Genomic DNA, 20,745 nt, shown 5'->3' on the forward strand with positions numbered 1-20,745 from the left:
CAACCAAATATGGGAAAAGTCTAGCAAGAATTGTGAGCAAGATTTATTACTCCTTCATGTCTGTTCCTTGATTGCGAGAACTATCTTTAGATTACCAAGTAATCGGCAATCTACAGCCGATTGATAGGCATAATCTATAAATCTACACATTGCGCTACTTTTGCGTTCAGTTGGCCAAAAATGTCACGGATTTTGGTTGTGTGTCTGGTGCTCCTCGGAGTGGGCTGTTCCCTGGCAGATCCTATCAGCCGCAACGAGGAGATCCATGTACCCAAGCTAGATGGACGCATTGTGGGTGGACAGGACACGAACATCACCGCCTATCCGCATCAGATCTCGATGAGGTACAGGGGCAATCACCGATGCGGAGGCGCCATTTACAGATCAAACCAGATCATCAGCGCTGCCCATTGTGTGAACACCTTGACCAGTCCGGAAGACCTCACCATTGTGGCTGGTTCCTCGAACATCTGGTTCCCCACCGGTCCGCAGCAGGAGCTGGCCGTCCGTGAGTTCATCATTCATCCCAAGTACCGCGCACTGTACTACGACTACGATGCGGCCATTCTGATCCTGGATGGCGACTTCGAGTTCAACGACGCAGTGCAGCCAATTGAGTTGGCCAAGGAGCGTCCCGATCATGATACACCCGTCACCGTGACGGGCTGGGGATACACCACCGAAGGTGGAACCCTCTCCGACGTCCTGCAGGAGGTCAGCGTCAATGTGGTGGACAACCCGAACTGCAAGAAAGCCTATCCCTTAACGCTGACCAGCCGTATGCTCTGCGCCGGAGCACCCGGCGGCGGAAAGGATGCGTGCCAGGGAGATTCCGGAGGACCGCTGGTCTACAACAACACACTCCTGGGCATTGTCTCCTGGGGAACGGGCTGTGCCCGTGAGAAGTATCCCGGTGTCTATTGCTCCGTTCCGGATGTAAGCGATTGGCTGGAGGAGACCTTGGCGGAAAAGGAGAGTGTGGGCAAAATCGACTTCCTGTGATCTTAAGTCAAACATCTTGTAACTGCCTCGTACAAGTCCGAGCTTTTTATATCTGCGAATTACATAAGAAGTGACCAATGCAGGCGATAACGTGGTACGCTGTTTGTTTGATTAAGGTTTTATTATTAAATTAGGTAGCTTTATCCGGGCAATAACCACTTGAAGATAGCGTATCGATAGCCGTGAAAATGCCTATGTTTATTGCGCTCCAGCAGCTGCAATAGTTTCCTCGATCCAATCGGCAAAGCTGCCCACGTGGCAGTAGACGGTGGGGTAGTTGGGTCGGCCGCATCCACGTCCCCAGGACACCAGACCCACCAGCTGCCCATCGATAACCAGGGGTCCGCCGGTGTCCCCTTGGCAGGCGTCACTGCCTCCTTCAGCTACATATCCCGCACAGATCATCCGCTCGGTGATCTCACCAGCGCCGTAGATGGCAGAGCACTGCTCCGAGCTCACCACCGGAACTTGGGCCTGCTCCAGGTTGTAGCTGGAGGGGCCCCACTCCTCCCGGTAGCCCCATCCGGCAACGGTGGCCAGTCTACCCACTGCAGGGCGCTCCGGGCGGATACCAATCGAGCTTATTCCGAATTGCGTGAGGTTTAGGGCTGTGTCCAGCAGGAGGACGCCTACATCGTTGTCAACTGTCACGGGATCGTAGTTCGGATGATGGGTCCAATTGGCCACTGGGTAAATAAATCCATCGGTTCCGTTGCGCGTGTTTGCGCCGAGCACAGCCTGAAGCTTGGTTTCCGCGGGCAAGCCATGGAGGCACTGAGCACTGGTGACCAAGGCATGCTCCGAGATGATGACACCGGCACACTCGTGCTTGTAGCTGGACTCCTCATCCCGGCGATAGCGAAGTGAGGCAATATATGGATGACGGGCTATGTCCACCGTAGTGCCATCAATAATCCTGCCCTCCGGTTGACCGGCAATGGTTGGAATGCAGGAGCAGCCAATGGCCAACAGCAGTAGCGGGAAGTACATAGCACCTGCCATCGATTCGCACGGATGGGAGGTTCCAATCGAACTGATTGCGGGTGGCAAGTTTTGACGTTCCATGAGCATACTGATTGACCTAATGGTCGGTGCTCGAGATAGCTTCTGATAGCGGTGAGAGCACTGGGTCCGACCAAGATAAGGTCATTCCATCCGATTGACACATTAGTGGTGTATATAACACGTTAACTCTTGGGCTTGCAGCCTCTCTTAAACCAAATGCTTATAGACCTTATCAACAACTAGGCGCCAATATAAGTGGAGAAGTGGAGAAATCCCCACATTGAAATGTCCAAAGTTCTTCGGTCCACTCTAAACATAATCAAGCACCTGATTGCATACTTTTGGGCCATTGGTAACAGTTTTTAATCGTACTTCTTGGAAGTCCCACGACCTTAATCCAGCCGCCCATCTAATCATTGATTAAGCTGATTATATTGGGAAAAGATTAATAAAAACGTTCGGCTTGGAAAACCCCAAGGTAAATGGCTGCACAAGCCACTTTATTTACAAAACGTGGGATGATGACATAATTGATTTAGAGACCTGCCCGAACGGCATCGATCCAGGGCCTCAGGAACGCCACATTGGCGTAGACGCCGGGATAATTGGGCAGGGCGCAACTGTTGCCCCAGGACACGACTCCATGGAGCTCGTCGCGCACCACCAACGGTCCGCCGGAATCTCCCTGGCAGGCATCCGCACCGCCGACACCCCGCTTGCCGGCACACAACATGGCGGATGTGATGTGGTAGGTCTCATCGATGAAGTTCTCGTAGTCCAGGTCACACAAGTCGTTGCCCACAATCGGGACATCCACCGCGAGAAGTTGGTTGGAGGAGTAGCCGCCGGGATAAGTGGAGCCCCATCCGCTGATCTTGCTGGGCGCTCCATCAAGTGGTGGCTCCGTAGCCAGCTTAATGGCCTTGATGGTGAAGTTGTTCAGGGGCAATGGGGGATCCACAAATAGAACGGCAATATCGTTATTGTAGGCTGCTCCCGAGTTGTATCCCTCGTGCATGATGACCCGCTTGACATTGGTGATGACGCCATCGGTGCCTGTTTGGAAATTGGTACCGGCCACCACCTTGAACTGACTAGCCACCGTGCCGATGACGCAGTGCGCCGCTGTCAGTATTGTAGTCTCATTGACAATGGATCCTCCGCACCGATGCCGAAAGGGATTCTCCGGCGAGCTGATGGCCTTGTAGCGCAGGGTAATCTGGTATGGGACCTGCGCTATGTCCGTCACGTAGCCACCCACAATGCGGCCATCCGGAAAGCTGTTCTCATCCAGATCCTCCAGAAGGGGAAGACCTTGGCTCAAGGCCAAGGCGCTGAATAGAACGGCCAGGAGGCAACCCAGCCAAGAAGAGCTCGACATGTTCACGAAGGCAAGGAGAATAGGGAACTGAAGGCCCAAACTTTTTGGCCGCCAATTCCATGGCTTATCTGACGGTCGACTCGTATATAGAAATCATAAATTTTATAATGGATATGCATGGTCATTCGTTACTACTTGCGATTACGCTTTATAGGCTAATATAACAGTGGCTAACACACTTGAGATGGATTTAACATTTCAAATTTATTTTATGTAAGTGGCCATATGTTGAAGCTATTTATTTTTGTGAAAATTATATTTTTTAAATTTCCAAACTAAAACACATAATAATTCTGTTTCATTTCGATTTTACAATCGATTTTTAAAGTGAGTAATGTGCCTTAGAAAACTGAACTGTGGACTTCAAAGTCAGCATTGCCTATAAAGAGTTTATTGTCCAACTTATATATGGTTCGATAACTGCATTTTTAATCGCTTTATAGACTGTCTGAACTATAAAGCCGGTTTGTCGATTGTAGTTCGTTATTTTATTGGACATTTAATACAACAGTTAGGTATATACACTCTGTTATACTCTGCTGGCTATCCAGTCCTTGAAGTAAGCCACATTTGCGTAAACGCCAGGATAATTTGGACGTGCGCATCCTTCGCCCCAGGAAACAATGCCGGCCAGCTTGTTAGCAACAACCAGAGGTCCTCCGGAATCTCCCTGGCAGGCATCCTTTCCGCCCTCCGATAGTCCGGCGCAGAGCATACCCTCGCTGATTGGTCGCCAGTAATAGGCATCCTGGCACTTCTCGGAGTCGACAACTGGCACCTTGACCTGCTGCAGTTGATCGGAGGACAGGCCGTTCTCCTTGGTGTAACCCCATCCACTGACTGTGGCCTGGACGCCAACGGCTGGCTGCTCCGCGGCGATTTCAATGGCTTCCATGGTGCTTGAGCTAGCCAAAGGCAGGGGAGGATCCACAATCACCAGGGCAATGTCGTTATCCATAATGGTGGCGTTGTACAGCTCGTGGGGAATCAGTTTTGAGACTCGCACCACCACCCCACTCATACCCCCACGGCTATCGTCTCCTGCCACCACCAGGAAATTCTCCGCCTCGCGGTTGTAGACACAATGTGCAGCGGTTGCTATGGTCACGGCGTCCAGGATGCATCCGCCGCAGGTTTGGGCGTAGGAGCTACTCGGTGAACTGCGCCTGCGCAGCTGCACCACATATTTGGTGTGGCGATTGGAGGTATCTGCTCCACCGACTATGCGGCCATCTGGTTGCGCCGATACTGCACCAATTCCCAGAAGAAACAGCAGCGCAAGAATCCGCAGTATGACTTTGTTCATTTTGTTGTTCGAAGAGTGACTAAATGGGATCTTTTACCCTGCTCGAAATCAACGAAAAGCTTTGGCTCATATCGCAAATTGGCCCATAAACTGTTTTTATTTTAACACCGATAAGATGACCATCCGAGAGCGGTAGCTCTGTCACCATTGCTGACTAAGAATATTAACCTTAGTCTAGGAGTGTGATCAATGTGATCAAATATTTAAGTGCCACTTGAAGCAATAAAAAGCTTCAATTGGCTAAATGAAATGTGAATGAAGAGAAATACTACAAATTGGCATGGCTGATTAAAATATACAAAAGTAATATAATCATGTAAAGGATATTTTTACTGGTAGACATCGATTTGGCCAGAAAGGAAAGACGGAAAACCGAATTTGCCACAAATATGTATGTTAATGAATCATCAGTGTATCATCCATGTGAAGCTTAAAACAATTAGATGGGCCTGCAAACTTTCTGATTGTGAATCGCTGAATAATGCCCGAAAGTATGCCCGTCTATTGGATGTATCTACAAAGTTTCACTCGCGTTCAGGATCCACTTTCGCAAAGCTGGCACATCGGAGTAAACACCGGGTAGCAGGTTGGATGCACAGGCATATCCCCAGGATACGATTCCCACGAGAGTGTTACCGATCGCCAGAGGACCACCGGAATCGCCTTGACAGGCGTCCTTCTTCTTCTCATAGGCGCACACCATGGTGTCGTAGATGACCTCGCCGTACTTGTACTCATCCGAGGCGCAGGTCCTCCAGTCGACAATGTTCACGTAGACCGCCTGGAGCGTCTTGGGCAGGGTCATGCACCAGAAGTAGCACTTGGAACCCCAGCCGGTGACCACGGCGGTGGTGCCAGTGGGCGGAGTTTCTGTGGCCAGTTCGATGTATCGAATATCATCGGTTTCCTTCACCTTTTCGGCCAGCTTCAGTATGCCCACGTCGTTCTCCATGGTCTTGGAGCTGTAGTCCGCATTGTAGGTCAACGCCCGGACAGCAACCACTATTCCGCCCTCATTGTAGAGCGTGGAACCGAGTCGCACGAACACCTTGGCGATCTTCTTTCCCACCAGACAGTGGGCCGCTGTGACCACAGTGTCCTCGTTGATCAAACTGCCACCACAGAAGTGGGAGCCTTTCTTGTTCTGCAAGGAAACCTGATAGGGATGCGCTCGGATTGTGGTATCCTCGCCGCCCACAATGCGGCCTTCGCGCTCGAAGGGATCAGCATTGGAGACCCCAACTGTGCCAGCAAAGGCGGTACCCACGGCCAGGCAAACTAGCAGTACCACTAATCCGTGCATTCTGGACAAACACTGGCCCATCAGCGAGCCATGGCAGGTATTTATAACCTTCCAGCCAGGCGATGAAGTGGGTGCAATGCCAGCCATTGAGTGGCCAGCCGACAGTATCAGTCGATCTTTTGATCCGTGGAATTAGCATACTCTGCAATCGAAGGCAGTCGGCTTGTTCCTTATCAATGGGACTTGCTATCAATCAAAGAGAGCGCACCAGTCGAAACTCGGAAGTCGGCACTTCAGCGGTTGTCATTAGATATAGATTGCTTGTCCTCATATATTGACCTTGTCATTCTAGGTGATTAGAGGAGCTTTTACCAAGACACGCCTTTACTATGTTCCCGTTTAAAAAACGAGCGATGGCACAAATACGACGTTTATGACATCGATAAAGATTAATATCCGAAAACTACATGCATAGATACATTTCGTGTTACAAAGATATTGACTAGAATATATTTCCTTTCCTTTCACACCAATGTTCTGACATTCTTTCTCGTATAGTAACATAGATATGGATTTGAGCTCATCGACACATGACATTGGGTTTCATGGATATTGGCTAATTGACTAATTGAGGTTTGCTGGAAATTTCACATGAAAATAAATAACTTTTACCGTATTCCCGAAATGGAGAAGGTGATTCCTACGACACGTAATTCCAAAAGTAGGTTATGTCATACCAGAAACAATTTTGATTGGTCATTAAAAGCACACACAATAACCCAAATGTTACCAATGCGCCGTCGGGCTGGAAATACCCGTTAAAGTAAGGGGTGGCACTCTGCCAATCAACATTTCAAACTAAAAATGGCAAAAATCAACTTTATTATGGAATTGATAATGGAACTTTTTTTCGACCCCAAATATTGAGATTACCATTTGCAAATTGTTTATACTTCTGCAATTGTTGCTGCAATTAATTCACAAATATTAGGAAAACAGCAGAAAAATAAATTTCTACTATCTATTCACAGTATTCAACCAGTCACGGTTCAGCAAAACGTTCAACTTCGAGAGTCCAAATCTGTGCAATCTTATCTATTTCATTTTGCCGGCTAATTAATCTTGCCACACCTGTCCAGACCATCACTCAACTTATTAATGAAAGATGAATTGAAACCCCAGCCACGCGATGCACTCGAGGTTGATTAGATTGGTCCTGGACAAATGTTTACCCTTAGCCACTCGAGCCCATTGAAATCGGTGGAAATCACGGGTACCAAATGTGAATACCCGTAAACCCCAAACAAGATAAGACCTGTGACGTTATTTCCTCATTGGTAATTCAATAATACGTAAGCTGTAATAAGGAGTACGTGTAATACTTCAAGGAACACCTAACTTCTTCCTCTCCCTTCAGATTTAACCTCCTACTTAAGTTAGGAGTAAGCCATCCATAAACCATCTTAAGGTTAATGTGCCAAGTACAAATTATCTATGTTCTGCATGCCAAATATTTATTGAAGGAATTTGACACATCCAACCCACAGGTTATCCGCTTAGATGCTGTTGGCATTGCTGATCACCCAGGAGCGGAGGACAGCAACATCGGCGTAGACACCGGGGTAGTTGGAGTAAGCACATCCGTATCCCCAGGAGACAACACCGACGAGGACTCCGCCGGAGACCAGTGGGCCACCGGAGTCACCCTGGCAGGCATCCTTGCCGCTGGCAGCAGCACAGATCATGGTGTTGCGGATCTCGCTACCGTATCCGTAGGTGGAGGAAGCACACTTGCTCTGGCTGACGATGTTCACGTTCACGTACTGCAGCTGGGAGGGGATGGAGTTGGATCCGGAGGACTGGGTACCCCAACCGGAAACAGCGGCAGCGGCTCCGTTGGCTGGGTTGTAGGTGGCCAGGGCAATAGCCTTGATGCTTGAGCTGAAGCTGAGGGAGGAGCTAAGTCGGATGACGGCGATGTCATTGACCATGGTGTTGGCGTTGTATCCCTCGTGGTTGCGGAAGGCGGCCACCTTGGCGACGACTCCGCCAGAGCTCCAGTAGGTGGATCCGGCGCGCACCTGCAGGGAGGAGGCGGACACGGACTGCAGGCAGTGGGCGGCGGTCACAATGATGTTGGCAGAGTAGACGGATCCACCGCAGGAGTGGCTTCCACTGCGCTGCAGGGAGATCTGCCAGGGGAAGCTGCTGATGGTGGTAGCAGAGCCGCCGACAATGCGGCCATCCAACTGGGGCAGGAGTCCCTCAGGGACGGTGCCTCCCAGGGCGCAGACCACGGCGGACAACAGGATCACGATCTTCAGCATGGTGGGCTTTGCTAGCAAGTGCTAGGTTACATGCCGCCCGTCCAGCCTTATATACAGCCCACGCTACAGGTCTTATCTAGCCGCAAGTTCGAGGGCTTACACCTGCGACGCAATTGGGCCCAAATAGAGAAACAGATACCAATGCTGATTCAATTGCGATTTATTTGAAGTGTTTGTTTGGCTTTACACCTCCCTGGCGGTCTTCTCGATCCACTCGTGGAAGTGGGCAACATCGGCGTAGACACCGGGGTACCTCACATCACCGCATCCATAGCCCCAGGACACAACGCCGACAAGGCGGTCGCCGGAGACAAGAGGGCCACCGGAGTCACCCTGGCAGGCATCCTTGTTGGGGGCGTAGGCGCAGAGCATGGTGTCCTTGATCTTCTTACCGTAACCGAACTCGCCGGAGCGGCAACGGGACACATCGACGATCTCCAGATCAACGGCCAGCAGATGGTCGGGAATGGTGCTGCCACCGGACTCGGTGGTGCCCCAGCCGGAAACCACGGCGGTGGCGCCCTCACGAGGGTTGTGGTCGGCAATACGGACCGCACGGATGCTGGAGCGGAAGCTCAGGTCGGACTCGATGCGAACAATGGCAATGTCGTTAACCATGGTGCGTGCGTTGTAGCCCTCGTGGTTGCGGAAGGAGCGAACGGAGTGGACACTGCCGCCGGAGCGCCAGTAGGTGCTGCCCACACGGATCTTCAGGTCCTTGGCATCAACCGACTGCAGGCAGTGAGCGGCGGTGATCACGATGTCGTGGGAGTAGATCGATCCACCGCAGAAGTGGGATCCAAAGCGCTGCAAGGACACCTGGTAGGGATGGGCATCGATGCTGGTCTCGTAACCTCCGACGATACGGCCATCCAACTGGGGCAGAAGCCCATCGGGAATGGTGCCTGCCAAGGCGCAAGCCAAAACGGAAAGAAGTACTGCGATTTTCAACATGTTAATCGATTGTATGCTGATTCCCGGATCCAACCCGCTTTTATACGGTCCCCGCAGCAAATATCCGCGCATGATTGACAGCTACAAGTTCAGCATAACTGTTGCGTCATTGTTACCGTCGATATCGACGGGGATATTTGGAAGTAATCAGCTTATCAGACGACGACCACTCCACGTCGTTATCCACTTTAGACACGCGGAATCTCACTTGTCCATTGATTAACTGTCCGCCGAGATAGTGACCCCTATAAAAGCACACTTTGCGATTCGAAGAGTATTCATTCAATCGCACCATGCTGAAGTTCGTGATCCTGTTGTCGGCCGTAGCCTGTGCCCTGGGAGGCACCATCCCCGAGGGTCTCCTGCCCCAGTTGGATGGCCGCATTGTCGGCGGTACTGCTACCACCATCAGCAGCTTCCCCTGGCAGATCTCCCTGCAGCGCAGTGGAAGCCACTCCTGCGGTGGATCCATCTACACCGACAGGGTGATCGTGACCGCCGCTCACTGTCTGCAGTCCGTGTCCGCCTCCTCCCTCCAGATCCGCGCTGGATCCAGCTACTGGAGCTCTGGTGGCGTCACCGTCAAGGTTTCCTCTTTCAAGAACCACGAGGGATACAATCCCAACACCATGGTCAACGACATCGCTGTGATCCGTCTGAGCTCCTCCTTGGGCTTCAGCTCCACCATCAAGTCCATCTCTCTGGCTAGCTCCAACCCCGCCAACGGCGCTGCTGCCTCCGTCTCCGGATGGGGCACTCAGTCGTCCGGATCCAGCTCCATCCCCTCCCAGCTGCAGTACGTGAACGTGAACATCGTCAGCCAGAGCAAGTGTGCTTCCTCCGCCTATGGATACGGTAGCGAGATCCGCAACACCATGATCTGCGCTGCTGCCAGCGGCAAGGATGCCTGCCAGGGTGACTCCGGTGGCCCACTGGTCTCCGGCGGAGTCCTCGTCGGTGTTGTCTCCTGGGGATACGGATGCGCTTACTCCAACTACCCCGGTGTCTACGCCAGCGTGGCTGACCTCCGCTCCTGGGTGATCAACAACGCCTAAGCATTTTTTTCGAAATAAATGATTTATAAACAGTTCATGATGGGCTCCAGTTTTTTCAAATGATGGTCGTGGTTAAAAAATAGGACTCACATTTTTTGCTCATAAAGATTCGAGTCCAATGAATTTTAGACAGCAAAAGGACTGCTTCCAGGATTAATGCCCATAAGTTTTTGATGAATGGTCCGTTCTGAAAAGTAGATAGATATTTACTCTTTTAGAAAGCCCTGAGGATTATGGGCGTAATGGGAATTAAAATCGGCTGGGCATTATTCAGAAACAAACTTGCATTTTGAACAACATCTTTAAAGTATTATTAGTTCTCGAGATCACTACCATAGACGGATAGGAAAAGCTTGATCCTGATCAAGAATTGATGTATTTTATAGGGTCGGGTACGCATCATTCTACATAATACATACTTTTCAACGAATCTATATTACCAACTGGTAAACACTTTAAGAGTGACTTCGGTCGGCATAAATTTAAAATGGGCCCAAAGATTTTATGGATTCAAGTCAAAATAGAAGATTATTCCAGTCGACCTGCCTTAACCACAAATTTTTAAACGATTAACATTATTGCCCCAAACAAATTGATAATGTTTTTTAAATGATTTAATGTGGTAGAATTTTAAAGTGTATGTCCCACTACGAAATCCTTGCTGAGATTCTTGAAAACAGGACTTGTTGAGGGTACTACTTAAAATTGTTTTATTAATGGGCCCAAATTGGTTCGTTACTCCAGCTTAGTGTCGTCTCTTTGTGTCCTACCCATTGAGATCTACGCTGGGTTTTTGATCTCTTTCAGGAGGTGACTAGAAGTTTTCTCTTTTTTAGCCTACTCTTTGAATTTACTTTGAAACAGTAATATATCACAAAATTGAAGAAAGCCAAAATGAGTAATCTTTAAATTCAAATTTATTTCGCAAAATGCTTAGGCGTTCCTGACCACCCAGGCGCGGAGGTCAGCCACGCTGGCGTAGACACCGGGGTAGTTGGAGTAAGCGCATCCTTGTCCCCAGGAGACAACACCGACAAGAACTCCGCCGGAGACCAGTGGGCCACCGGAGTCACCCTGGCAGGCATCCTTGCCGCTGGCAGCAGCACAGATCATGGTGTCGCGGATGTCGCTACCGTATCCGTAGGTGGAGGAAGCACACCTGCTCTGGCTGACGATGTTCACGTTCACGTACTGCAGCTGGGAGGGGATGGAGTTGGATCCGGACGACTGAGTGCCCCATCCGGAGACGGAAGCAGCAGCGCCGTTGGGGGGGTTGGAGCTAGCCAGAGAGATGGACTTGATGGTGGAGCTGAAGCTCAGGGAGGAGCTCAGACGGATCACAGCGATGTCGTTGACCATGGTTCTGGCGCTGTATCCCTCGTGGTTCTTGAAAGAGGAAACCTTGACGGTGACGCCACCAGAGCTCCAGTAGCTGGATCCAGCGCGGATCTGGAGGGAGGAGGCGGACACGGACTGCAGACAGTGAGCGGCGGTCACGATCACCCTGTCGGTGTAGATGGATCCACCGCAGGAGTGGCTTCCACTGCGCTGCAGGGAGATCTGCCAGGGGAAGCTGCTGATGGTGGTAGCAGTACCGCCGACAATGCGGCCATCCAACTGGGGCAGGAGACCCTCGGGGATGGTGGCTCCCAGGGCGCAGGCTACTGCAGACAACAAGATCACGAACTTCAGCATGGTGCGAATCCAATGAGTTTACTCTGAGCTGGACACCCCTTTTATACGAGGTTTCAATCTGTTCGCGGCACTATAATCACAACTTTCAATTATTTTTATCATCTGAGTATCAGGAAAACCCAAAAGATTTCGTTGAAGTGCCCGAATGATATTCCATAATTCGAGTCGCGCGGCTCGTTATCACAAAAAGAAATAAATATGCAAGGGAATTAAAGCTACTTTCAGCACCTTTCTAATTAATTCTCCTTCTATTTATTATATTCCATTTGTAAAGTACTACTTAATTATTAATACATTGGTTTAATATTTATTTTTGAATATTAAGGTGTAAGTCATGTATAAGTATTAAAAGTATAAAAAACATATTAAATTTGTACAAATATGTATCTTTTGTGAAATATTTTAGAGGAATTTAATAATTACCAAGCAGAGGTACCACATTAAATGTTGTGATATATGATAAAAACTTCATTGAATTGCCTGCCAAATTATACAAAAACAGTTCTGTCCATGAAAGGAAACTAACTTCCTAAAACTAAAGGTAATATACCCTAGCGGCTGAATTTCTATACTCCATAACTCAACTTATCTTAATCGGATTTTGAAGTGGCATGCCTCTAAATGTTTCTGACGAAATACTCTAAAAAACTGCATTCAAATTTAGAAATTTATTTTTTTTTAATTTTTTTGTAATTTTTTTGATGTTATGATGTGTAGAAATTCAACAAAGTTAAGAAATGTCCCAAAGCTGAAGTTAAAAACTCCATAACTCAACTAATCTTAATCGGATTTTGAAGTGGCATACCTCTAAATGTTTCTGGCGTAATTCTCTAAAAAACTGCATTCAAATTTAGAAATTTATTTTTTTTAAATTTTTTTGTAATTTTTTTGATGTTATGATGTGTAGAAATTCAACAAAGTTAAGAAATGTTCCAAAGCTGAAGTTCAAAACTCCATAACTCAACTAATCTTAATCGGATTTTGAAGTGGCATACCTCTAAATGTTTCTGGCGCAATTCTCTAAAAAACTGCATTCAAATTTAAAAATTTATTTTTTTGAAATATTTTTGTAATTTTTTTGATGTTATGATGTGTAGAAATTCAACAAAGTTAAGAAATGTCCCAAAGCTGAAGTTCAAAACTCCATAACTCAACTCATCTTCATCGGATTTTGAAGTGGCATACCTCTAAATGTTTCTGGCGCAATTCTCTAAAAAACTGCATTCAAATTTAGAAATTTATTTTTTTTTAATTTTTTTGTAATTTTTTTGATGTTATGATGTGTAGAAATTCAACAAAGTTAAGAAATGTCCCAAAGCTGAAGTTAAAAACTCCATAACTCAACTAATCTTAATCGGATTTTGAAGTGGCATACCTCTAAATGTTTCTGGCGTAATTCTCTAAAAAACTGCATTCAAATTTAGAAATTTATTTTTTTAAAATTTTTTTGTAATTTTTTTGATGTTATGATGTGTAGAAATTCAACAAAGTTAAGAAATGTTCCAAAGCTGAAGTTCAAAACTCCATAACTCAACTAATCTTAATCGGATTTTGAAGTGGCATGCCTCTAAATGTTTCTGACGAAATACTCTAAAAAACTGCATTCAAATTTAGAAATTTATTTTTTTTTAATTTTTTTGATGTTATGATGTGTAGAAATTCAACAAAGTTAAGAAATGTCCCAAAGCTGAAGTTAAAAACTCCATAACTCAACTAATCTTAATCGGATTTTGAAGTGGCATACCTCTAAATGTTTCTGGCGTAATTCTCTAAAAAACTGCATTCAAATTTAGAAATTTATTTTTTTTTAATTTTTTTGTAATTTTTTTGATGTTATGATGTGTAGAAATTCAACAAAGTTAAGAAATGTTCCAAAGCTGAAGTTCAAAACTCCATAACTCAACTAATCTTAATCGGATTTTGAAGTGGCATGCCTCTAAATGTTTCTGACGAAATACTCTAAAAAACTGCATTCAAATTTAGAAATTTATTTTTTTTTAATTTTTTTGATGTTATGATGTGTAGAAATTCAACAAAGTTAAGAAATGTCCCAAAGCTGAAGTTAAAAACTCCATAACTCAACTAATCTTAATCGGATTTTGAAGTGGCATACCTCTAAATGTTTCTGGCGTAATTCTCTAAAAAACTGCATTCAAATTTAGAAATTTATTTTTTTTTAATTTTTTTGTAATTTTTTTGATGTTATGATGTGTAGAAATTCAACAAAGTTAAGAAATGTTCCAAAGCTGAAGTTCAAAACTCCATAACTCAACTAATCTTAATCGGATTTTGAAGTGGCATACCTCTAAATGTTTCTGGCGCAATTCTCTAAAAAACTGCATTCAAATTTAAAAATTTATTTTTTTGAAATATTTTTGTAATTTTTTTGATGTTATGATGTGTAGAAATTCAACAAAGTTAAGAAATGTCCCAAAGCTGAAGTTCAAAACTCCATAACTCAACTCATCTTCATCGGATTTTGAAGTGGCATACCTCTAAATGTTTCTGGCGCAATTCTCTAAAAAACTGCATTCAAATTTAAAAATTTATTTTTTGAAATATTTTTGTAATTTTTTTGATGTTATGATGTGTAGAAATTCAACAAAGTTAAGAAATGTCCCAAAGCTGAAGTTCAAAACTCCATAACTCAACTCATCTTCATCGGATTTTGAAGTGGCATACCTCTAAATGTTTCTGGCGCAATTCTCTAAAAAACTGCATTCAAATTTAGAAATTTATTTTTTTTTAATTTTTTTGTAATTTTTTTGATGTTATGATGTGTAGAAATTCAACAAAGTTAAGAAATGTCCTAAGGCTGAAGTTCAAAACTCCATAACTCAACTTATCTTAATCGGATTTTGAAGTGGCATACCTCTAAATGTTTCTGGCGTAATTCTCTAAAAAACTGCATTCAAATTTAGAAATTTATTTTTTTTTAATTTTTTTGTAATTTTTGTTGATGTTATGATGTGTAGAAATTCAACAAAGTTAAGAAATGTCCTAAGGCTGAAGTTCAAAACTCCATAACTCCACTTATCTTAATCGGATTTTGAAGTGGCATACCTCTAAACGTTTCTGGAGCAATTTTCTAAAAATCTGCATTCAAATTTAGAATTTTATTTTTTTTTCCATTTTATTATTTTTTCCCAATTTCTACCGATATTCCAGAAAATGTTGAAATTCCTCGTTTGCACTTTCACTAGCTGAGTAACGGGTAACTGATAGTCGGGGAACTCGAGTTTGTTAGTTTTGTAAAAATTAAATTTTTAAGAAAAATTGCATTCCTTTTTTATGATAATAAAACCGATATCTCTTTTTAGCTACCTTTTTCAAGCTATTAAAATTACCAACTCCCAGCAAAATAAAAAGTCGTGACGCACAAATCTTATTGTACGTATAGAAATACACTTCTTATTCGCGAAATCTATCTTTCGGTCACACATATTAAAAATACTTTGGATTACCCTTACACTCAAATGATAAAAATAATTGAAATTTTTTGATTAGAACGCCGCAAAGAGATAGGAGCATTGTATAAAAGGGGTGTCCAGCTCAGAGTAAACTCATTGGATTCGCACCATGCTGAAGTTCGTGATCTTGTTGTCTGCAGTAGCCTGCGCCCTGGGAGCCACCATCCCCGAGGGTCTCCTGCCCCAGTTGGATGGCCGCATTGTCGGCGGTACTGCTACCACCATCAGCAGCTTCCCCTGGCAGATCTCCCTGCAGCGCAGTGGAAGCCACTCCTGCGGTGGATCCATCTACACCGACAGGGTGATCGTGACCGCCGCTCACTGTCTGCAGTCCGTGTCCACCTCCTCCCTGCAGATCCGCGCTGGATCCAGCTACTGGAACTCTGGTGGCGTCACCGTCAAGGTTTCCTCTTTCAAGAACCACGAGGGATACAGCGCCAGAACCATGGTCAACGACATCGCTGTGATCCGTCTGAGCTCCTCCCTGAGCTTCAGCTCCACCATCAAGTCCATCTCTCTGGCTAGCTCCAACCCCCCCAACGGCGCTGCTGCTTCCGTCTCCGGATGGGGCACTCAGTCGTCCGGATCCAACTCCATCCCCTCCCAGCTGCAGTACGTGAACGTGAACATCGTCAGCCAGAGCAGGTGTGCTTCCTCCACCTACGGATATGGTAGCGACATCCGCGACACCATGATCTGTGCTGCTGCCAGCGGCAAGGATGCCTGCCAGGGTGACTCCGGTGGCCCACTGGTCTCCGGCGGAGTTCTTGTCGGTGTTGTCTCCTGGGGACAAGGATGCGCTTACTCCAACTACCCCGGTGTCTACGCCAGCGTGGCTGACCTCCGCGCCTGGGTGGTCAGGAACGCCTAAGCATTTTGCGAAGTAAAACGATTATTTTGACTATAACCTTTGTCTTATAACTTTATTGCCCAATTAACAAATTAATCCCGGGCCGCCGAGTTCCATAGTCGGTTCTTCGTCTGAAAATTGGCCTTGTCGCTCTTGGTCACTGGGCGAAGATGGGCCGCATCCACTATGTTCCTATTGGCATTTGGCTCATACGGATTTTCTAAGTTCAGACATGTATTTATTTGTTACTTACTTGAATTCGTCGTAGCTATGGGTGTTATAAACAGCCCTAAGTTTGGCATCGTTGCGCAGCTCATAGAGTTCTCCATCGCGGATGCACTGCAAGCAGGTTTCCCGCAGACGAACAAGCTCCTCCGCGGTTATCTTCCAGTTATCCATGTCGGTATTCTGAAGTAAAAGTCCTTTGTTCGATATTCACGACTGCAATGTAAATTTGTTTGGCATTTGTTGCCTGGGCAACGTGTTTTCATATCGAACTAGAAAACCGAGTAAGGAGTAGAGCTGACCAATTCCATTCGAGGGTATCAGTAATACTAGCGATAAGCCGAAGATTAACTTTTACAGCCCTAGTAAAAAGCCCGTCATGAAACGGTTTCGTGAACAAATAGAAGCAGTTTGCACTTGGCTTTCGGAATGGCTGTTTGCGGGATAGTGGGTGCGGTGCTGGTCCTTTTGCTGCTCGGAGAGGCATCAGATGTGGAGACCACTGGACGAATTGTGGGCGGTAGCAACCAGCTGATTCGTAATGCCCCCTGGCAGGTGTCCATTCAGATCAGTGCGCGCCACGAGTGCGGCGGAGTCATCTACAGCAAGGAGATCATCATCACGGCCGGACACTGTCTACATGAGAAATCCGTGTCCCTGATGAAGGTACGTGTGGGCGCAGAGAATCACAACTATGGCGGCACATTGGTTCCCGTGGCGGCGTACCAAGTCCACGAGCAGTTTGATTCCCGTTTCCTGCACTACGACATTGCCGTACTTCGCCTGTCCACTCCACTGACCTTTGGCCTCTCCACCAGAGCCATCAATTTGGCCAGTAAGAGTCCAACGGGTGGAACGACAGTCACTGTCACGGGTTGGGGCCACACCGACAATGGAGCCCTGTCCGATAGCCTGCAGAAGGCCCAGCTGCAGATCATCGATCGCGGCGAGTGTGCCTCGCCAAAGTTTGGCTATGGTGCGGATTTTGTGGGCGAGGAAACAATATGTGCCGCCAGCACTGATGCAGATGCCTGTACAGGAGACGCTGGAGGTCCTTTGGTGGCCAGTAGCCAGCTGGTGGGCATTGTATCCTGGGGCTACCGGTGTGTGGATGACAACTACCCCGGTGTCTATGCCGATGTGGCCTTTCTGCGACCATGGATAGTGAAGGCGGCCAATGCCATATGAACAGATTCTGCAAAATAAAGACCATGTTTAAAAATTTCAAAAACCAATATATTTATATTCGCCCCCCAGGTGGAATCGAACCACTTCGACGCTAATCGACTACGGATTTGAAGTCCGCACCCCGGACCACCGAAGCTCAGTGGGGCATTTAGCATGTTAGAATTTCCTTACTTATATGCACGTTGTGCTGAATAAGCACTTGGGAATTTTAAGAGTACGTGTGGGGCAGATTCCAGAAGATCTGACGGCAATAAAGATAACATCGGACGACATGGCAGTGAATTTGGGCACAGAAAGAGGGAGTCTCATGTAGACTTAGTCTCTTAAGTCTCAGTGGTCAATGTTTTACGTTATCCATGCACACAAGAAACACCCTTTGATACGACGACTTGGCTTAGGTATGTATTAAAACCTTTTCGAAACGAAAGTCTTGAAATCTATAAAAGGGATACAGTTTATTACAAAATATTAACTCAAGAAATCAGCATTTTTAATAAATGGAATGCAGTGACAAATGCATATAAAATATAAAGTAAATATCGCATTCACAGGCGACTTCAATACCGTTGAGAGGACTCATAGAATTTCAATAAAAGATCAAAGAGATTGGATAATGATAATAGTTTTTTTGGCCGGCGTCCGCATCACTTGCGTGGCTGCTGGATGTGGATCTGGGGCTTCTGCTGCACTGCAGCCGGTGGCTTGGGCGAGTGGGCCACCTGGGCGGAGGCGGGCGTAAAATCGGTGTTGCCCTTGACGGGGGCACCGCTCACAGAGCCGGAGTTCACGGCAATGGGTTGCTTTGGAGGAATGGATGAGTAAGTGCAAATTGAATATTACATATTTAAGTCAAGAACTCACTGTCAGTCCAGTGCAATCCTCTGCATCCTTGGGCGCACGTTCTGCCGTGGGCGCCTTGTGCTGCACAATTCGCATGCCTCCAGCCTTCACTGTAATTTAAAAAAAATGTATATATATTTCAAAATATAAATAAAGCTGATCAGGGTGGACAACAAATGATGCATGTCTTTCTCATTCTTTCAGTCCACAGTACCTGATTAAAGCCGTGCAAACAACAAAAGTTAAATCAAAGTTAAAAATCATGAAAAGTAACACTATTGTACGAAAATGATCTAGACAAGGGCATTTTTATAAACGTTTATAGCTATCTCTTATATTAAGGTTGTTGTTGCTTAAAAGGAATAAGGAGTTAAAGCATGCTTAAAAAAGAATAATGCCCTTTTTTAGTTAACGATATTATTTGAATTGCATCTGACGTCAGCATAAATACAATTACAACTACAAGCATACATTCTTTGAAAGCTGTGCCTTTGTCGGCGTAGGTGTGCGTGTGTGTGTTCTTGTTTGTTTACTTATCAGCTTTGGTCGAAACAGGTTAAGATACTGATAAGGGCGCAGATATTCTGACAATTGATTGGATTGAGTGCATTATGAATTGCCAGCAAGGCACTTTGTTTTTATAAGATTCTATTGCTGCCAAAGAAGAAAACATCGCATGCACCTACACACACCAATGCAAGTGCACTTACATGCAGGTGGGTGTCCGGCCACAAGATTTGGTTGTTCATCTGCCATTTTCTCTGGTTTAATAAGCTGAGGATCGAAAAAGGTAAATAAATAATCGGCTTGCGCATAGTTTACAACACTTTGAGACCTTACCGCTTCCTTGGTTGTAAATAAATGCGCGGCACCGCAGTGTTTTGCTTTTGCGTTCTAATTGTGACACGTCTGACTGTTGTCTATCGAATTTTTAGCGCTTTCTCACTGGATGCGCAGTTACTCATCGGCTGCTGCAACGCGTTCTCACTGCAAACATTTCCAGAATTGTTAAAGCAATACAAGTTTTTTTTTTTTCAATATTGTCGTGTAACTAGCTTTCTATTTGCATATCAATGACCATATGTATTTTATTCTTTTCCAAGTCGTTCGCAACCTTACCCTTCCGTCTCTAAAAACCTTAGGCCTGTTCCCCAAAGTATGCAGTCCTCTGAATATCATTGTTATCTTACAACTAAGGATATTTATTTACTTAACTTAAGCTCAGGCGTGGCAAATAATAAAACCTAATGCTACTATAACTATCAATCAGCCTGCGAAATGTTCTGCGCGGCGCTAATCAGAGTATCTTGTATATCCTTGGCGGACTGTATGTGAACGCGGACCGTGTTCAAGTAGGTGGGATACGGAATGGGGCCGGCGTTGTCCGGCATAAAGGTCTCCATGCGCATGGGCGTCACCGGACCGGGGAGATAGTGATTGGAGGAGTTCTGCTGCTGGAGGCACTGCATCGCCGTCTTCAAGTGGATCTCGATCTGGTCGCAGCAGGCGTAAAAGTCTTCCAAGTGCTTGTCGAACCGCGGTACGTGGTGGGCACCCGTGTCCCTCTTCAAGTTGTCCGCCAGATTGTTCTGCTGCAGCGTGAAGGCGCTCGACCGGATCGTGAGGAACATGGACTCCCGCAGTGGTCCCAGCAAACTTTTCACCCTGGAAATGTTGTCCAATTTTTCAGCCTGCTGCTGCTGCTGTTGCAGTGGCTGCGGCGGTTGCTGCTGTTGATGCTGCACGGGTCCTGGGGGTCCCGAGGGCGAGGATTGCATCACCTGCATCATCTGTGGCCCAGCCATGGGCATCATGTTCATGTTGGGATTCATTTGGCACTCAAAATCGATGGATATTGGAGGAGGAAAATATTAAACAGCCGCGAATTGTTTTCTTTTTTTCTGCAGAACCCGTTAGGAGATTTCTCACATTCGCGTTCGATAACTCATGGCGAATATCAAATATAATAATAATATAATCATATAACTATAATATAATGTAAAAGTCGCTAAGGAATATAAAATTTGTACATTAAATTAATAAAATCTCTAAAAAACTAGTCTTGCATAAATGGATTACCCCGTATTGTTTCTAATAATTACAGATATACAAAATTTAGCTATTGCATTACTTACCACGAATAAGTTTATGCAACAATCTCTGTTGAAACTCAAAGCTTGTCATTATTGAAAATATTCATATTC

The 20,745-nt window shown here is 46.0% G+C and overlaps 14 protein-coding genes across 15 annotated transcripts; 4 read left to right on the forward strand and 10 right to left on the reverse strand.

Annotated features, from left to right (window-relative positions):
• The first annotated feature begins 166 nt into the window (after positions 1-166).
• LOC6547188 (vitellin-degrading protease) lies at positions 167-1,092 on the forward strand. Its single transcript, XM_001976050.2, has one exon. It carries the CDS (start codon positions 181-183, stop codon positions 1,000-1,002), a length of 822 nt encoding a protein of 273 aa, XP_001976086.1. The 5' UTR covers positions 167-180; the 3' UTR covers positions 1,003-1,092.
• Positions 1,083-2,086, reverse strand: LOC6547187 (trypsin eta). Its single transcript, XM_001976049.3, has one exon. It carries the CDS (start codon positions 2,071-2,073, stop codon positions 1,201-1,203), a length of 873 nt encoding a protein of 290 aa, XP_001976085.3. The 5' UTR covers positions 2,074-2,086; the 3' UTR covers positions 1,083-1,200.
• Positions 2,087-2,460: 374 nt separating this feature from the next.
• On the reverse strand, positions 2,461-3,435 carry LOC6547186 (trypsin zeta). Its single transcript, XM_001976048.3, has one exon. It carries the CDS (start codon positions 3,386-3,388, stop codon positions 2,543-2,545), a length of 846 nt encoding a protein of 281 aa, XP_001976084.1. The 5' UTR covers positions 3,389-3,435; the 3' UTR covers positions 2,461-2,542.
• Positions 3,436-3,857: 422 nt separating this feature from the next.
• On the reverse strand, positions 3,858-4,709 carry LOC6547185 (trypsin eta). The gene has a single exon (XM_001976047.3). It carries the CDS (start codon positions 4,692-4,694, stop codon positions 3,918-3,920), a length of 777 nt encoding a protein of 258 aa, XP_001976083.1. The 5' UTR covers positions 4,695-4,709; the 3' UTR covers positions 3,858-3,917.
• Positions 4,710-4,760: 51 nt separating this feature from the next.
• LOC6547184 (trypsin theta) lies at positions 4,761-6,009 on the reverse strand. Its single transcript, XM_001976046.3, has one exon. It carries the CDS (start codon positions 5,995-5,997, stop codon positions 5,209-5,211), a length of 789 nt encoding a protein of 262 aa, XP_001976082.1. The 5' UTR covers positions 5,998-6,009; the 3' UTR covers positions 4,761-5,208.
• A 1,423-nt stretch (positions 6,010-7,432) lies between these two features.
• Positions 7,433-8,288, reverse strand: LOC6547183 (trypsin alpha). Its single transcript, XM_001976045.3, has one exon. It carries the CDS (start codon positions 8,262-8,264, stop codon positions 7,494-7,496), a length of 771 nt encoding a protein of 256 aa, XP_001976081.1. The 5' UTR covers positions 8,265-8,288; the 3' UTR covers positions 7,433-7,493.
• Positions 8,289-8,406: 118 nt separating this feature from the next.
• On the reverse strand, positions 8,407-9,233 carry LOC6547182 (trypsin epsilon). The gene has a single exon (XM_001976044.3). It carries the CDS (start codon positions 9,216-9,218, stop codon positions 8,448-8,450), a length of 771 nt encoding a protein of 256 aa, XP_001976080.1. The 5' UTR covers positions 9,219-9,233; the 3' UTR covers positions 8,407-8,447.
• A 256-nt stretch (positions 9,234-9,489) lies between these two features.
• Positions 9,490-10,308, forward strand: LOC6547181 (trypsin beta). Its single transcript, XM_001976043.3, has one exon. It carries the CDS (start codon positions 9,512-9,514, stop codon positions 10,271-10,273), a length of 762 nt encoding a protein of 253 aa, XP_001976079.1. The 5' UTR covers positions 9,490-9,511; the 3' UTR covers positions 10,274-10,308.
• An 864-nt stretch (positions 10,309-11,172) lies between these two features.
• LOC6547180 (trypsin delta-like) lies at positions 11,173-12,001 on the reverse strand. Its single transcript, XM_001976042.3, has one exon. It carries the CDS (start codon positions 11,966-11,968, stop codon positions 11,207-11,209), a length of 762 nt encoding a protein of 253 aa, XP_001976078.1. The 5' UTR covers positions 11,969-12,001; the 3' UTR covers positions 11,173-11,206.
• A 3,520-nt stretch (positions 12,002-15,521) lies between these two features.
• Positions 15,522-16,345, forward strand: LOC6547179 (trypsin delta). The gene has a single exon (XM_001976041.3). The coding sequence runs from the start codon at positions 15,548-15,550 to the stop codon at positions 16,307-16,309; it is 762 nt and encodes a 253-aa protein (XP_001976077.1). The 5' UTR covers positions 15,522-15,547; the 3' UTR covers positions 16,310-16,345.
• Positions 16,334-16,826, reverse strand: LOC6547178 (coiled-coil domain-containing protein 103). Its single transcript, XM_001976040.3, has 2 exons — positions 16,542-16,826; positions 16,334-16,480 (listed from the first exon to the last, which is right to left on the reverse strand). Exons 1-2 carry the CDS (start codon positions 16,685-16,687, stop codon positions 16,381-16,383), a joined length of 246 nt encoding a protein of 81 aa, XP_001976076.1. The 5' UTR covers positions 16,688-16,826; the 3' UTR covers positions 16,334-16,380.
• A 16-nt stretch (positions 16,827-16,842) lies between these two features.
• LOC6547177 (trypsin iota) lies at positions 16,843-17,739 on the forward strand. The gene has a single exon (XM_001976039.3). The coding sequence runs from the start codon at positions 16,943-16,945 to the stop codon at positions 17,699-17,701; it is 759 nt and encodes a 252-aa protein (XP_001976075.1). The 5' UTR covers positions 16,843-16,942; the 3' UTR covers positions 17,702-17,739.
• Positions 17,740-18,169: 430 nt separating this feature from the next.
• On the reverse strand, positions 18,170-19,490 carry LOC6546986 (death-associated protein 1). 2 transcript variants are annotated; one of them, XM_001976038.3, is made up of 4 exons: positions 19,382-19,490; positions 19,252-19,315; positions 18,563-18,651; positions 18,170-18,501 (listed from the first exon to the last, which is right to left on the reverse strand). In XM_001976038.3, the coding sequence occupies exons 2-4, from the start codon at positions 19,295-19,297 to the stop codon at positions 18,346-18,348; spliced, it is 291 nt and encodes a 96-aa protein (XP_001976074.1). In that variant the 5' UTR covers positions 19,298-19,315; positions 19,382-19,490; the 3' UTR covers positions 18,170-18,345. The 2 variants fall into 2 exon arrangements, with proteins under 2 accessions (XP_001976074.1, XP_026836507.1); XM_026980706.1 differs by having other exon boundaries at positions 18,175-18,501; positions 19,377-19,484.
• Positions 19,491-19,603: 113 nt separating this feature from the next.
• On the reverse strand, positions 19,604-20,482 carry LOC6546985 (mediator of RNA polymerase II transcription subunit 29). The gene has a single exon (XM_001976037.3). The coding sequence runs from the start codon at positions 20,371-20,373 to the stop codon at positions 19,804-19,806; it is 570 nt and encodes a 189-aa protein (XP_001976073.1). The 5' UTR covers positions 20,374-20,482; the 3' UTR covers positions 19,604-19,803.
• Positions 20,483-20,745: the final 263 nt, after the last annotated feature.

The sequence above is a fragment of the Drosophila erecta genome, unplaced genomic scaffold (genome assembly GCF_003286155.1).
Source record: "Drosophila erecta strain 14021-0224.00,06,07 unplaced genomic scaffold, DereRS2 tig00000092-arrow-pilon, whole genome shotgun sequence".
In the NCBI taxonomy this organism is placed as follows: Eukaryota; Metazoa; Arthropoda; class Insecta; order Diptera; family Drosophilidae; genus Drosophila; species Drosophila erecta.